At 39.0% G+C, this 16,035-nt stretch overlaps 1 protein-coding gene across 1 annotated transcript in view; it reads right to left on the minus strand.

The window, feature by feature from the left end:
• FRK (fyn related Src family tyrosine kinase) overlaps positions 1-8,060 on the minus strand; it is a 91,713-nt gene extending 83,653 nt beyond the window's left edge. Inside the window, exon 1 of the mRNA XM_028510235.2 lies at positions 7,107-8,060. Within this exon, the coding sequence (XP_028366036.1) occupies positions 7,107-7,453 (347 nt within the window). The 5' untranslated portion in view covers positions 7,454-8,060. The remainder of the gene's footprint in view (positions 1-7,106) is intronic.
• Between the last annotated feature and the right edge of the window lie 7,975 nt (positions 8,061-16,035).

The following is a 16,035-nucleotide window of genomic DNA, read 5'->3' on the forward strand; positions in this document are numbered from 1 at the left end:
TTCTATAACTTGGTCATCATTTTTATAAAATTTATTTTAATTTAGCAGTTATTAGCATTGTCTTAAAAATGGTAAAACTTACAAAAAACTCATTACATAGAAAATTAAAATAAATACAATTACATTAATGTAAATAAAGTATAGTTATATTAACATAACAAATCATATAATATTATACCTGTTATATAATTTATTATAAATTAATTATTTTAGCAACATATTTGCAATTGTTATTTTTACATCCAAGAATAAGACAAGAAGAATCCATGATAATTCTATAGGTAATGCAGTCATTTAATAATAGACTTTCCTAATTAATCTCTTGGAAAATACATACGCTTTTGTTGATTAAATTATTTGTCCTAAAATTCTTATGAATTTATCCAAAACATTTGGTATACAGACTCATGTATTTTTATAATGTCTTTTACTTATATATGTAAGCCTATTTTTTACTTGGTTTCTAAAATTATGGTGTTTAGGTATACTTTGTTCTAGAGGGAAGAAATTTAAAATGCATTATTTTCATTTTCCACATTTTGTCTTCCCTGAAAACTAGTACAAAGAAAAGAAATAAATGATCTGGATAAAGAACAATTTTTGGACTGCTTGCCCACAGGCAATTTTCTAATGAGTTAAGCTACTCAAAGTAGATATGTCAGAATAGTTTGTGAATATTCTCATTCATTTTTAAACCATTGTTCCTCTCCTTTAATTTAAGATTCAAAACTGGCTTCATTTCCCAGCTGAGAAAGAAATTGACTGACATGTATGTTGAAAATAACCAAGAACACTGTGTACAACTTGTCTTGGATAATTATTAAGTTCAGCAATATACAAATCAAATAGTGAAGCTGCAGTTCCACTTTAAAATGGTGGTGCAAGAGAACTGTCTTTTGAGAATATACTACTTTATTTCTCTATGCCACTTTCCTCAAGCCAGACTATGACAACAAACTTATATTAGATAAAATACTGAAGGAACTCAATATTTTATTATTTAATATTTATATTAAAGAGGAGCACAATTAGAAATATATACCTTAAACAGGATGGAAAGAAATCTCATTATGTTATACATTATAAAATTTTAACACTTTTATCCCTTAAGTGTAAATTATTAACAAAATTACAAGTTACAAATATATATTCTCACTTTCTTTCTCAAAGCAGCCCATGAAAGGGTGACTAGGAAAGGAATTGGAACTCTACCTTTACATGGCAATAGGAAGAGAAGAAGCTTTCCAACATAGTCCAACACAGCATAAAAGTGTGTGGACAGCACCTAAAGCACCTAAAACAATTAGGCAAACAGCTTTATAGGCTCTTTGTATATAAATGATGCTAAGGGTAAATTATACAATTGTTAATTATTTTGCTTTTCATCAATATGTTGCATTCCTTGAACTTTTTACAATGAAAGCAATGGAATTTAAAGCCATTGTTCTTGGTTCTAAGATTGACATGTAACTTACATATCATAATTTTCTAGGTGAACTTTATCTCTCTAAAAATTGTGACTAAAAGAGAAGGAAAGGGTGTTTTTGAGTAATCAGATCATGAGAGTAAGATTTTGGAGGGATTCCATATTGAAGATGTAGAAGAGCACTTATCTATGAAAGGATCTTGGAATTTAAATAGAAAATAAAATAAACATAATCATTCATTGCAGAAACAAAATAAATCATTAAGAATAGGTTTATTTGATTACTACTAAGGAGACTGGATCAGTAATCAAAATCTCACAATGAAGAAAACCTTAGGACTAGATGGCTTCACTAGTGACTTTTACCAAACATTTAAAGAATTAACACCAAACCTAAACTCTTCCCAAAAACATCAAAGAGGAGAAAAAAACTCCAAAATTCATTTCACAAGGTCATTATCCTGATATCAAAACCAGGAAAAGATTTTACTAGAGGAAAAAAACCCTAATATAACAGACCAATATCCCTGATAAATATAGATGCAAAAATTCTCAATAAAATTCTATCAAACCAAAATAAGTAGCACATTAAAACAATTATATACCAGATATGATCAAGTGGGATTTATCCCTGGGGTGCAAGGAAGGTTCAACATTAGCAAACCAATCAGTTTAACATCACATTACATCACATCACATTAACAGAATGAAAGCAAAGAATTATATGACCATCTCAATAGATACAGAAAAGCATTTGACAAAATTCAGCATCCATTCATTATAAAAACTCAACAAATTAGACACAGAGGGAACATGTCTCAAAAGCATAAAGGCCATATATGATGAGCCCACTACTAACGTTATTCTCAATGGTGAAAGGTTGAAAGCTTTTCTTCTAAGATCAAGAGCAAGGCAAGGATGCTCACTCTCACCACTCTTATTCAACATAGTACTAGAAGTATGGTTAGAACAATCTGGCAACAAAAGCAAATAAATAAACAAAAGGTATCAGCATTAGAAAGAAGGAAATAAAAATTATATCTATTTGCAGATGACATTATTTCATTTAGAGAAAATCATAAATGCTCAACAAAAAACCTGTTAGATCTAATCAATTAATTCAATAAAGATGCAAAATATAAAATTAACATACTAAAATCAGTACACAATCACAATGTATTTCCTCAAAATGAAAGAAAGAAATATTCAATGGATCCCATTTACAATAGCATCAAAAACATTAAAATACCTAGAATAAATTTAACTAAGAAGGTGAAAGATCTCAACTCTGACAACCACAAGACATTGATGAAAGAAATCGAAAAAGACATATAAATAAGTGGAAAATTATTCCGTATCCAATGACATTTTTTACAAAAGTAGAATAGCACTCCTGAAATGTATATGGAACCACAAAAGACCCTGAATAGACAAAGAAATCCTGAGAATGAAGAACAGAGCAAAAGGCATCACATGTCCTGATTTCAAGCTATTCTATGAAGCTATAATCATCAGTAAAGGATAGTACTTGCATAAAGACAGAAAAATAGACCAATTGAATGGAAGCAAGAGCCCAGAAATAAATGCAAGACTATATGGTCAACTAATACATGATAAGAAGCCAAGAATACTCAATAAAGAAAAGGCAGTCTTTTCGATAAATGACATTGGAATAATTGGATATTCATATGTAAATGAAAAAATGAAACTGGACCCATATCTTACACCACTCAAATGGATTAAAGACATAAATGTAAGACTTAAAACCATGGAACTCCTAGAATAAAGTATAAGAATAAAACTTCTTGACATGGATGTTAGTGATGACTTTTTGGACATGACACCTAAAGCACAAGCAACAAAACTAAAAATAAACAAATGGAACTACATCAGACTGAAACGATTTTGCACAGCAACAAAAACCTTCAACAAAGTGAAAGACAACCCACAGAATGATAAAAAATAGTTGCAAGCCATATATCTGGTCAGCGGTTAATACCCAAACTACATAAAGAACTCATAAAACTCAATAAGAAAAACAGTAATAATAATGCCATTAAAAAGTGGGCAAAGGACCTGACTCCAAAGAAGACATATGAGAAGCCAACAGTTTCATGAAAAGATATTCAACATTACTAATCATTAGAGACAGGCAAAGTAAATCCACAACAAGATATCACCTCCTGCCTGCCACAATAGCCATCACCAAAAAGACAAAAGATAACCAGAAACAGAGGAATGTGGTGACAAGGTACGAACTTCCAGTTATAAGATAAATAAGTACTAAGAAAGTAATGTACCACATAATGATGAAAGCTAACACTGCTGTATGATGTATAAGAAAGTTATTAAGAGAGTAAATACTATGACTTCTCATCACAAGGAAAATGTTTTCCTTTCTTTTTTCTTTATTTTCTTTATATTGTATCTATATGAGAAGTTGGATATGAACTGAATCTATCCTGCTATGCATTTCACAATATATGTAAATCAAACCATCCTGCAGAATACCTTATATTTATATAGAGGTATTCTATTTTTCCTCAATAAAACTGGAAAATAAACAAAAATAACTTTTCTGGTCCTGAGGAATAGAGCCTAGAGAAAGAAATGGGGGAGAGTAAGTTTATTGCATGGCTTAGTAAAAGATATTCAGGAGAGGAAAAGCATTTATAGGTGGAATAATAATCAATTATTCAATAGGTTTATCTTTTAACTGTAGCTCATTATTTGACATCTCTATTTCCTGGTATTATAAACAAACAAATCAACACACCAAACACTAACATCTTCAACTGTTGGCCCAGGCACTAATAACTCCAGGAGTATTTGCACTGTTTTCTTATTAATGCAAGTCAAGAATAAAGACATAAACATATGAACACTGTGATGCACTGCATTGAACTAGTCTAGTTAGGAATTAGATGACAACTGTCATTTTTTCCCATGCCTCTCATCCCACACATGTGAATAGAAGTAATAATCATTACTGAATGCTTTGTATTGACTTCATTGTAAAATAACCTGCATTAACTTTCACAGTATTCATTAGGAAAAAATGAAGAAAAAATGAAAAACTCACTGAAGACAGATATTAAAGGAAGCCATTTTTGTATAATTTCCAAGTACTTAGGCACTCGGTGGGCTATTTGGGCACCCTCATTCAGAAGACTATAAAGCTAAAAGCACTTCCACTTGAAATGGAGGTGAATTGTAGAGGCCACAGCTAGTTGCTAAAAGTCATGAAGCAACTTAGCCATTTGATGGCGAGCGCCCTCATTAGTAACCTGGGTGCACAGGTGAAGGCCACGGAGAACACTTAGAAGAAACAAGTGGCCTGTTCTGACCAGGAGGCACAGCACCAGCAATGTCTGGGCATCAAGCTTTTATCCCAGTGCATGTGAAGGTCCCAAGGGAAGCCCCACTATAGAGATCTAGGACAGTAATGACACGTGGGAACACTGCTGAGAACTAATTCCAAGACGAAAGGTCAGGAGTCCTGTGTAAAGGGAAAAGTATCCTTGGCTACACATAGCCCCTGAGAATCAAAAAATAGCCACAATGTTTTTGTTGCTTTTCTCTGTTTGTTAAGAAGAATCTAAATAAGTAAAGACACTGAGCTTGAGCCTCAGGACATTATCATTTTTGAAATGCTTGTCTAGTTTCAGTACATGCTTTCTTCAAGTATGTCAGGTATGAATGTAGCTGAATTACTGCATATGAAACATCAGATAATCCAGAGACCTTACAGATGAGGAAATGGAGGCTCTAGGCAGTTAAATGAATTGAATATATTTAAAAGCCACAGATTATGGATTCAAGGCATGAGTATTAATTTTATAGTGTTCATTCTCATGGTATACATGTTACACTAAGGATAAAATATACATAATACCAAATGTTATCTGGAAATCACAGTAGTGAAACCATAAATGCACATAAGGAAGTACTCAATAAACAATATTTTCCATAGGTTATCAAAGAAAATAAACGTTCATGAAGGTGATTTTTCTCATTTGAGAACTGATCAATCCTATTCTCCAAAAGTCTCTATTTTAACTCAGCTCTATTTAGGCCTAAAATACAATCCTTCCCAACATTTACGGTCTCTTAGTGTTGCAAAGAATTTCAAAAATAACCATTAACCCTTTCATAGTTGGATTTGAGTTTGGAAAGCAGCCACAACATTCCATGGCTCTTCCTTACCATTTTCTTCCCTGGGCCAGTAAGGGATCCTACAGTCCACATAAGAAGAAGAAAAATATGAGAAAATGAATGAATCTCCAGTGGTTCCTCTACTGAAGATCCACTAAAACATGAGTCCTGAGAGACATTCCAGTCTTGGGTTTCACTAGAACCAGGTAGAAATAAGGTTAGGGCCCATAACAGACCCCATTTGCTTTTTAACCCACCAGACCCCAAGTTTCCATTGTCGAGATCATGTATTGTCTACTTTACATTCAACCACCACTACCATAACTTTCCCCTTCCCCCACTCACCATGCCACCGCTATGCCTAGCACTTGCATGGATGGATGGACAGACAGATTGATGGATGGCTAATTGAAAAAACACAGGGTCCAGGAGAGGTAAGGCTTGAGTGCAGTTGGTAAGGTACATGAATGTCTCACACAAGATGGACAATTTGAACATTTCACCTAAAATATCATATGGTGTGCTTGTGTGTGTTATTGTTATGTTACAGAATTACATGTTTATGATTTTTATAATAAAGGTTTTGTAATTTAAAAGGGGGGTGTTATTTGTGCCAAACCCTATACATGCAATTTTTCTCTTTGGGTCCACTATAATATATAGTATAGCATTTATTCAAATATCAGGGTAAAGTTTTTATTTCCTTTTCTGGGGAAATCTTGTCATTATTTTCTTGTTAAAACTTATTGAATAGCCCTGGCTGGTGTGGCTCAGTGGACTGAGCACAAGCCTGTGAACCAAAAGGTCACCAGGCTTCTCTCCCTCCCCTTCTCCTCCTCTCCCCTCTCTCTAAAAATAAATAAATACAATATTTTTTAAAAAACTTCCTGTACATGTATAGCTGGAAAATTTTTAACCATAGTAACAAACAAAAGATGTCATACTTTGAGTAGTATGACTTTATACCCAGAGCTCAAAGAAAAACGTCTAGTCATGAAAATGCAGTGAAAAATGAGCATATTCTAAATGTTACTTGTATGTCAGTTAGACTTGTCTGTGCCTATCAGAATGAAAAGGGAGGAAGATTAAAGTTAGGGCTGGAGTTGATGCTTTAAATGTTGAGAGAGAGAGAGACTTTAGATTTGAAAGTGTGGTTTTAGGAAGATCTATGATATACCTACAAATGAAATTCAGTTCTATAGTTCAAGTGAGGGAGGCATGACTTATTTTACTGCCAAAGAAAATGTACAGTATTAAATGCTCCATTTGTTGATGCTGATGAAGATGTACCCAGAGTCTGTGAGTATACATACTGAAATAAAAGTCACATCAACAACAGTAGCCTGCCCAGTTCACACTCACTTAGCACAGGGAAGTGTGTTTCAAATAGAAGGTTCGTGCCAATACTTCCTCGTATCTTCTAGCCAGCTTTTTGGAAAATAGGGAGTTGCAGATAAGTAAGAAGGAAAACTCATTACCCACCCTCAGAGAGTCAAGAAATAAAGTGTGGGTTTGTAATACTCACGGCTCGGCCTGTAGGCTCCTGTCTTCAGCCACATAGTTAGAAGGAATATATCCCTGCAGCTGCTGGCTGGAGCGGTCTCCCCTTTTCTCCAAGTACCGGGCGAACCACCAGCCCTCATGGGAAGTGTCCAGGACTTGGAGCTTATCGCCTGCTCGAAAGCTCAGGTCCTCTGCAGTCCGAGCCTGGTAATCAAACAGGGCCACAAAGTAGTGGCCCTGTGGCTTGGGAGTACAAGGGGGACAGGGGGCCCCTACGTTCTCATTCACCACCTGTTTGTCTGCCTCCTGGACAAAGCAGGGGAGATAAGATTTCAGGTACGCCCAGAACCTCAGGCAGACGTTGCCCATGCTGGCCTGGCGGAGAGGAAGGGAGAGGGGCTTCTCCCTCTCCCCTTTGTCTCTGCAGATTCACTTTCTCTTCCTCCACTGGGCAGCTTTGAAATCAGCACCAGTTCACCAGGCTTCAGAGAGTGTGCAAAGCCCTGTCTCCCAGAAGTCAGGCAGAGCTGGCTGCTTGGAGAGACTCACCAGCTTGCTTTCTGTGGCTGTAGCTGTTGTCCCAGACCAAGCCGAGTGGGAGCTGGGCAGCTGCTCAGTGGCAAGACGCCTCTTCTTCTTGTCTACTTAGGAATCCCACAAGAAAAATAAAATTAAGAGGGCTTTATTTAGACAAATGTCTGAGAACAGAAAAGAGTCACCTTGCCTTTTGCCCCAAGAAAAAGTTAACAAGAGAAAGATGTTAGCTCCAGGTGAGATCTGCACGTCTCGCCTTTGCCGGCAGCTCTCTCCCTCCTTCAGGTCTGTCTCTGTAGTTTGGCCAGTCCTGACCCCCAGGGCTCTTTCCTTTTTGCTAATGAGTAACCAACAAGCCAGGACTATTGCCTTTAACATCCTGAGCTATGAACAAACTCTAATAATTTCTCCTTACTTCCTGGTTTCTTTTTCTCTGTGATCTAAATGAGATTCCCGCCCTCTTTACCTCTCACTTCTGCAACACCCAAGAGAGACCAGCGCCCTCATCAGGGAGCCAAACTCTTAAAGCAGCTGACAAAATCCCTGCTCCTGGACAACAGACTAGCCCAGGGAGCTTTTTGTCTTGCTATGTTCTCAGCACAGAAATTAATGGGAGATTCTCCCCAAACCCCCTCCCACCCCCAAAGATGAGTAGGATTGTTTTGCCACCACTAGGGGAAATAAAAAGGCGAATTAAAATGTTTAGGTATTTGTTACTAGAAAAGGGGTATTTGGGAAAGAACCATTGAGTTCCTACTTTTTTAATCACTATAAACATGTTTTAATAGCTTCAAAGTCTATTTACAGTCTGGAAATGTATGAAAGCAGATGACTAAAATGCTGAGAACCCAAAACATTGCTTTCTCCCACAGAAACATTAGATTTCCCACCTCTCATGCACTATTTGTGAAACACACACAGATGCGCACAAATGAGGTGACCGGTGGAAAGAGTAGAAGTGCCGTGTGTGCTGCTGTGGAAGCTCTTTCTGCTAAAGGCTGACTTCCAGGTGTATATAGTTACTACTAGCTTTGGTAGCAGGAGCTCAGGACTTAATGAAGCTGAGACCAGGACACAATCCCAACAGGCAGTGTGTTTTCCTCTACTGCCCTAGTTCAGGGCGGCTGGCTCACATCACACATGTGTCCAGGATCCCACGGATATGGGCAGCGAGTTTGGATGGATCAGTGCATTGCCATTTTCACTAGTAGAGAGCACTGCAAACTTGTTTATGATGGGTCACTTGTTTTCGTGTAAGGCATTTATTTTAAAATTGCTCTTAAAAATAATCTCTTTCTTGGTGGAGTCTTGAACCTAGCTAACCTAGCCCCCAGTACAATCTCTAAACTCCTGGGGTTTTGTTTTGTTTTGTTTTTTAAACAGCAAGGCATTTTTAGTAATCAGAAAAATTGATCAGAAGAAGAAAAAAAAAGAAAGAAAGAAACCCAGAGAACCATGGCCTCAGTCCCACCTGCCATTACCTTGTACTAAAATCAGGTGTTTATGGTGGACAGAGCATTTGGTTAGAACAAGATCTCAGGTCAGGACCCCAGGTGTCTCCAACCGTTTTTGAGAGTCAGAGAAGACCAATTTGTCAGGAGTAGCAAACCGAAAGCTGAGCCAGGTGTGTTTGTGTGTTTGTTTGTCATATGGAGTCTAAAATAGAATTCCACATATAAAACACAAAATCGCAATTATACAATACTGAGAAACCAGAAAAGTACGTTGTTCCAAACACAATATTAATTGTAAAAGAACGGGATTCTGTTAATGCTCCTGAACAGAGGCATGGATGCTCAAGTTTTTCCAGAGATACCTACATGATCTGAAAATGAAATCATGTTTGGAAGAGAAGTATTCAAAACCAATCTGTAACTGGAGTATGAGACTTCAAACATTTGAAGGTTCTAAATTCATATATGCTTCCATTATGGTTATGCCAAGTCATTCCGGAGAAAGACGAAGGGGCAGGTCTGCACAGCGCCGTCCTGAGCTGTGAATGACATTGAAAAAGCGGCAGACCGTCCAACGACGTCAGGCAAGCAATGGGCTGAGAAAGCTCGGTCAGGGGCGGGAGGAGACAGGGTTTCCTTGTGTCCGTAGCACCAGAATTCTGCAGTCACCCAAGCTTGAAGCTTTGCAGTCCTGTTTCACTCTCTCCCTCATTTCTCTGAGCTAATCAATCACCAAGTGTTGCTCAGTCTTTCTTTTCATTTACTTCACAGAGTTGGTTTTTTTTTTTAATTCCTTCTGGATGACAGCTGAGTACTGAGCAAAAAAAAACAAAAACAGAATATTACTCCTTAGGTTATCCCACAGGCCTCCTAACTAGTCTCCCTCCCTCCAATGTATCCACGTATCTCTGACTCACTTGCACACCGCTCCATTTTTATAACAGTAACATTGCCAGAAGTCATAGGTGTGTACTGGTAAGAGTAGCCATCAGTATTGGAGGGCTTTCTATTTGCCAGACACTGTGCTAAGAATGGTATAAATGATACATCACTTAGTCCTCAGAAAATAGAAACAACCCCTTCAAGAAAAGGGGTTTTCTTTTCTTAGGGGTTAACGTTTTCTTTAATCTTAGAGAAGAAGAAACTGGGGTTTATGGACGTTAAGTAATGTCCAAGGTCACAGCCACCAGGCGGCTGAACCATAAGTAACACCCTAGTCTCAATCTGACTCCAGAGCCTCAGATGGTAACTCCTCGATTTCGAGGACTCTCAAACAAAAACCTAATGTCAATCTGCCATGTAAAAAAAATTCTTCAGAGACCTTCAATGGGTTTAGAATAAAACCTAAACTCTTTAGCTGGCCAAAGTCCTGGTAACTTCTCTAACCCCACAGCCCTTCTCTCCTGCACCAGTGCCCTGTGATGCAGGTTCATCGAGTAACCAGCCGCTCCTGAGACCTGAGGCCCTCCTTCCTCTGCACCTTTCCTTTGTCCTCTACCTGCTTCCTGGGCAACTGCCTTGTGCTTTCTTAGTGACCTCCTTGTGACTTTCCTAGGCCAGGTTTGAGTGGTACCTTCTCTGCCGTAAGCGGTTAGAGGACCTCTACTCGGTGCACCCCTAAAGTCTGGCACGCACTCCCACTTGTTTGCCTATTGCATTCCACTTAGTTTTCTTACTTCCGTGACTTTCTCAGGAGAATAAAATTTCTATGAATGAAAAAAGAGTTCTGTAGCAAAATTGACAAGTTCCCTGATAAAAAGTGACTCAGAGTGATTCGATCATAAATTCCTTGACTGGGCAGGTCATGGCAGTCACACCCAAGCATATAACTCTTTTGATAAAAGGTTTATCTGTGTTCTAAGCAAGCACAGTCCATTGTTGTTGTGCATCTAAGTAAACACGTTTTTGAAATGCCAGAGTAATCCTCTTTTTCAGATCCCTCAGAGGCATAATCATCCTCAAGCATGCACATAATATGTCAACCATCCTGTGTGAAACCTGAGAGGAAAAGATACCTACTAAGAAGGGCTCCTAGTGGCTAACTGGGCTCAGATTTTAAAAACCAGAGCCTGGCAGGCATTTTGCACAGGGACCTCTCCCGCAAACTGCACTTTATGGAGAATCTGGCATTGAACTGCCTGCCTGCACTGTGTTTCTGCTGTCTGAGCCAGCCCTTACAAAGGCGTTTCTGGAATCCTATTTCAACTGTTAGGACTGAGGATTTCCCCATCCAATCAGAGCTGCACAGCTCTGGCCAATGAGAGCAGCTCTATTCTGACCAACCAAGACCGTGCCTTTGGAACCAAACAAACTGGGAAGGTTTGGAGTCCTCATTTGCAAGAAGATGGATAAGTCAGGGATCTAAGGGGTGAGACTCTGGTCCGCATAAGCCAACTTCCCTCTGTCTTGGGGAGCACACTTCCCACTGAAGTCTAAGGGCTGTTTCCCTGACTAGAGCTGAAGCACCAAAGTGTCTTCCCAGAGCAGAGTTTGGCAGACCCACACAAAGCAAAACAGATCGGTATGGAACAGAACAGAGCTGTCTAGAAGAGAGGGGCCTGGCCCCAGCTGTTCCACAATCATGCTGGTCTCACAACCATGCTGTATCACAGTTGAGCATTGTGCACTGAATGAAGCCTCCTTCTTCACTGAACCCTAAATTGGGGATTCCTATTGGCACTGAATTAGTGCCAACAACCATCGATTGACAATCCAACCCCCTCTACCTTGCTGTCTCCTCCCTGCATGTAATCCCTAAATTCCAAATGCATAAAAGAAACTTCAAATTGCTGTTCTTCAAAGCATTTGAGATCTTGCTTTCTGGCATTGTCTTCAGTTTGGCTCGTATAAATTTGTAAAAATTCTCTACAGGTTTGGACATTCTTATGTTGACATTTCCTTCTCAGGATTTTCAGGAAAGAATGAATTCCATTACATAAGTAATAAATACTCAGTAACTATTTGTTTTGGGGGAAAGAAGGAAGGGAGGGAGGCAAGGAGGGACGGAGGCAAGGAAAGAAATAACTGGGATAAGATAAATACATGCAAGAATTCACAATTGACAGAAAATATTCCACAGTGTAAAAAGTGCTGAGAGCACAAAAGGAGTGATGTTCTGTTTATTGCCTCTCTTCTTTCCTCTCTTATTGTTTCCTGAATTTGGAGTTTCTTTGCTAGCCTCCTAAACCAGTTTTACTGCCTAGCATCCTTATAGCAAACTGCCAGCACTTTAAAAATCTTAAACCACTCTCCTGCTCAATAACCTTCAACAGATCCTCTTTGCTAGTAGATATGGTTTGGAATTTAGGGCTAAAGAAATTGTACTTTATCTGATCTTTATCAGATATATCCTTCAGCATCCTCCTACTATTACTGCCTTCTTTTAGCTGTTCTACTTGGTCAAATTGGTTTACTGAGTCTCCCAACTGTTCTCATCCATTTCCACATTAGATTCTGTCTCCTCTGTGATTCTTTTGGTTGGTGTTCCTTCTCCTCCCACAGATTCCTGCCTGCATTTTGAGATCTGAATAAATATCCCATACCTCCTTAAGATCTTCTTTGTCCATTTCAGCCAAAACAATAATTTTCCTCTTTTTACAATTTTTCTGGTTCCTGCAATCGCCCCCTGCCAACACACAATGAATTTAAAGATGCTCCTATATCTGATTGCTGAACAATGCAACAGAAAAATTCCACAGCTGTTATTCCATTTTATGCCAGGATAAATCAATGACCTCCAACTCCTGCTAAGCCCCTGGCACTGCTCAGCATTTTTTTTACATGCCAGTCCAGCCAGCTACCTTCTGTTTGTTTTCTCATAGCACTGCTCCAAATCATGCACCATTTTCCTCAGGATCTCTACAGATTGGCCTTTTAATGGATAATGTGCTAGTCACAGAAATTCACAAAAGTTCCAAATCTATTTGACATTAACCAATTAAATTTCCTTTACTCATGTCAGAAAATGTACCTCCATCTGCAAATCCTTGCACTTCTCTCCAAGGGAAAAAATTTCTACTTGCCTACTCAGTGTCCAGTTTCTTCTTCCTTACTAACATAAACTTACTTTTATAGAAGCAAAAGCTTGAGAGTACATTTCTCAGCCCTCCTTGCAGCTAAAAGTGCCCCCCCCAAAAAATAAGCAAAAGTCTCTTAAAGGAGGCTGACTCAGCTGGGAGTTTATTCTGTTCCCTTCCTCTTTTCTTTCCTCTTGCCTAGAACTCAGCTGAGATGGTTGGACCTTCAGCAGACATCTTGAACCATAATATAACATTAAAAATATAAAGAGCATAAATAAAAAGGAATTTGTGTCCCAGGTATACCTACCTTCATACTTGTTCGCTACATGGGAGTCAAATTATCTTCTTCTTATGTAAGCTATAATTATTTTGACTTTTTATTATACGTACCTAAGGCTAATCTTAACTGATATGTTTTCAGTGACAGAAGAAGTAGTCTGTGCTCTTGATATTATTCTCTGTGGTACGTGATTCTATCGGTTAACTTTCCTCATGCTGCTCTCAGTGTACTCCTCAAAGTCCACAGTCAAGCTCAAGTCTCTCTGGCATTGAAAAAGAAGAGAAAAAAGAAAATTACTAAATCCTTTATCCCACCTTAGGTACCACCCTGTCTCTCTTCTTTCTTCAGCCACATTTTTTTCAGAGAAATAGTGAATGTTTTCTCTTTTTCATTTTTTTCTTCCTTTTTTACTCATAGTCTTCAATCTGGCCTTGTTTTATGCTACATCGCCTTATCATTTGCCAAATTGTTCCTTTTGTATCCTTACCCCATCTGATCACTCTTTACTGCCTGATAAAGGTAGTTTTTCTAAGCTTTTCATAATGCTGTCCTCTTGATTTTCTTTCTCTTGACAATTCTCAATGTCTGCAAGTTGGTCTTCCTCTTCTAATCCCTCAGAGCTGATGTTAACTAGCAATCTCAGCTGGGGCCCTAGGCTGGCTCTTTTCTTCCTCTATACACACTACTGAGTGGCCACGCCCCCTGGGTCTATGGCTTGAACTGCTGATAACTCTCAGAACTTTACCTCCTCCCCAGGCTGATCCCAACCTATCTGATCATGGCCTATATAGAATGTCCTATAGGTACTTCAATTTCAAATTCACAGATCCAAATTTTTGTGATTCTCTCAAAACTTTTCATTTTATGCATTATCTGCTTTAATCAAAATCATGTCAAATAAAAACCTCAAGAAGCATCTTAAATTCCTCTATGTTCCTTATTTCCTATAGCTGATGAATGAACAAATTATCTGAATTCAAACTGTTTAATATCTCCTCTATTTATCTGCTTCCTCTCCATCCTACTAATGTGGCTTGAACTCAAGACATCCTTGGTTCTTTCTAATTCTTTAATAGTCTCTAAACTGTTGATCTTTCTCTTTTCATCCCCATTCTTCCCCAACCATAGTCTCCTCTGTAGGCAGAGTGATCTTGCTAGAGTTTAAATCTGCTCATATTGATGGGGGATCTAAGATGGCATCAGAGTAGGAAGGAGCAGATTCGGCTTTCCTCTGCTCAGGGGCGAAAATCCTGACCAATCTATGGAGTAGAAAGGCAAGCAACCAACATATTTCAGCATTTTTGAAAACAGAGGACCAAGGATTGTGGCAGAACTGAAAGAACAAAGAACAGATCCTAAGAAGAGTGCTGCAACAAGGTAGGGTCCCAGGACAAGCGTGTGGGCCCGGGGCTGCAGCCCCAAGCCCGGGGCCGCTGCTGGGTTTACCATAGGGTTCTTGCGAGAGAGCCAGGTCAACTGCTCCCTCCCCAGCCGAGCAAGGTCTGAGCGGCTCTGGGAGGAATCCAGGTGCTGGCAAACACACGGGGGCGGTGAGCGCCTTTGGAGGTGGTGGTGGACACCAGAGGGGCCCAGTCGTGCAGTGGACCCAGACTCCCAGGGTCACCGATCTGGCTGGAGCTTTGGCGCTGGGAGAAGCCAGGCCACTGTGGGGAGCGGCGGGCTTGAATGGGAGGAATTTCTCAAGAGGAAGGAGTGAATAGACACAGACACTGTTTGGGGAATTCTCCTAATGTGATCAGTAGCTCCAGCCTGTCTGCATCCCAGCTGTGCGGGTGTGCCTGCAGGGAGAGCATCCCCACACCCCAGCCCATAGCAGTAACCCTGGGGAAAGACCTGATTCCCACACCCAGGGCCCAAAGCTGAGGAGCCAGTGCGAACTCCACTGGCCAAGGAAGAAAAGCCAAACAAATCATCCTTCAGCCTGCCTCAACCAGCAAGAGCAGAAAAACCGGTTTGGCCACTTTGAAATCAAGAGACTTTTTAATTTGATTCTATTTTTTTAACAATTTTTAATTTTTTAAGTTTTATTGTTTTTATTCTCTTTTGATTTCTTTTTCCTCTCTTACCTGATTTCTTGTTTTATTCTTTCCTCCTTCCTGTCCTCCAATTTTATCTCTTCTTCTTTCCTTCGTCTGCCTTTTCTATTTTTTACTTTTTAAAATTTTTTCCTAAATACCTACAAGTGAGACAAAATCCTGGATCTGTGAAAAGACCAAAGTTGAACCCAAAGAAGGGGCATCACAACAGCTGGGACAGTGAGATAAATGTCACTCTGCTATTACAGAGAACCTGCAAGTTATTGCATATTTGTATCATTATTATTTTTCCAGTGTTCCTACATCTTTTTTTAACAGTATTTTTATATCCCTCTTCTTTTTGTATAGCCTGCTTTGCTAGGCTGGATATATTGTATGACCTGACAGCTTTCCCCTGATATCTCTTTCTGTACTGTATTACTAATCTACTGTCCTTTAACTCACCTATGTCCCATCAGCACACTACTCGATGTTCTGTACTCCCTATTCTTGTTACCTAGATCTCATAGACTCTGTCATATGAATGTGGCCATAATATTATTGTAAATAACCGCTGTTCCATGCAATTGTAATTACTTCACAACACCCCCCACCCAGATCTTAGCCC

Source organism: Phyllostomus discolor, chromosome 4, assembly GCF_004126475.2.
Source record: "Phyllostomus discolor isolate MPI-MPIP mPhyDis1 chromosome 4, mPhyDis1.pri.v3, whole genome shotgun sequence".
Classification (NCBI taxonomy): Eukaryota; Metazoa; Chordata; class Mammalia; order Chiroptera; family Phyllostomidae; genus Phyllostomus; species Phyllostomus discolor.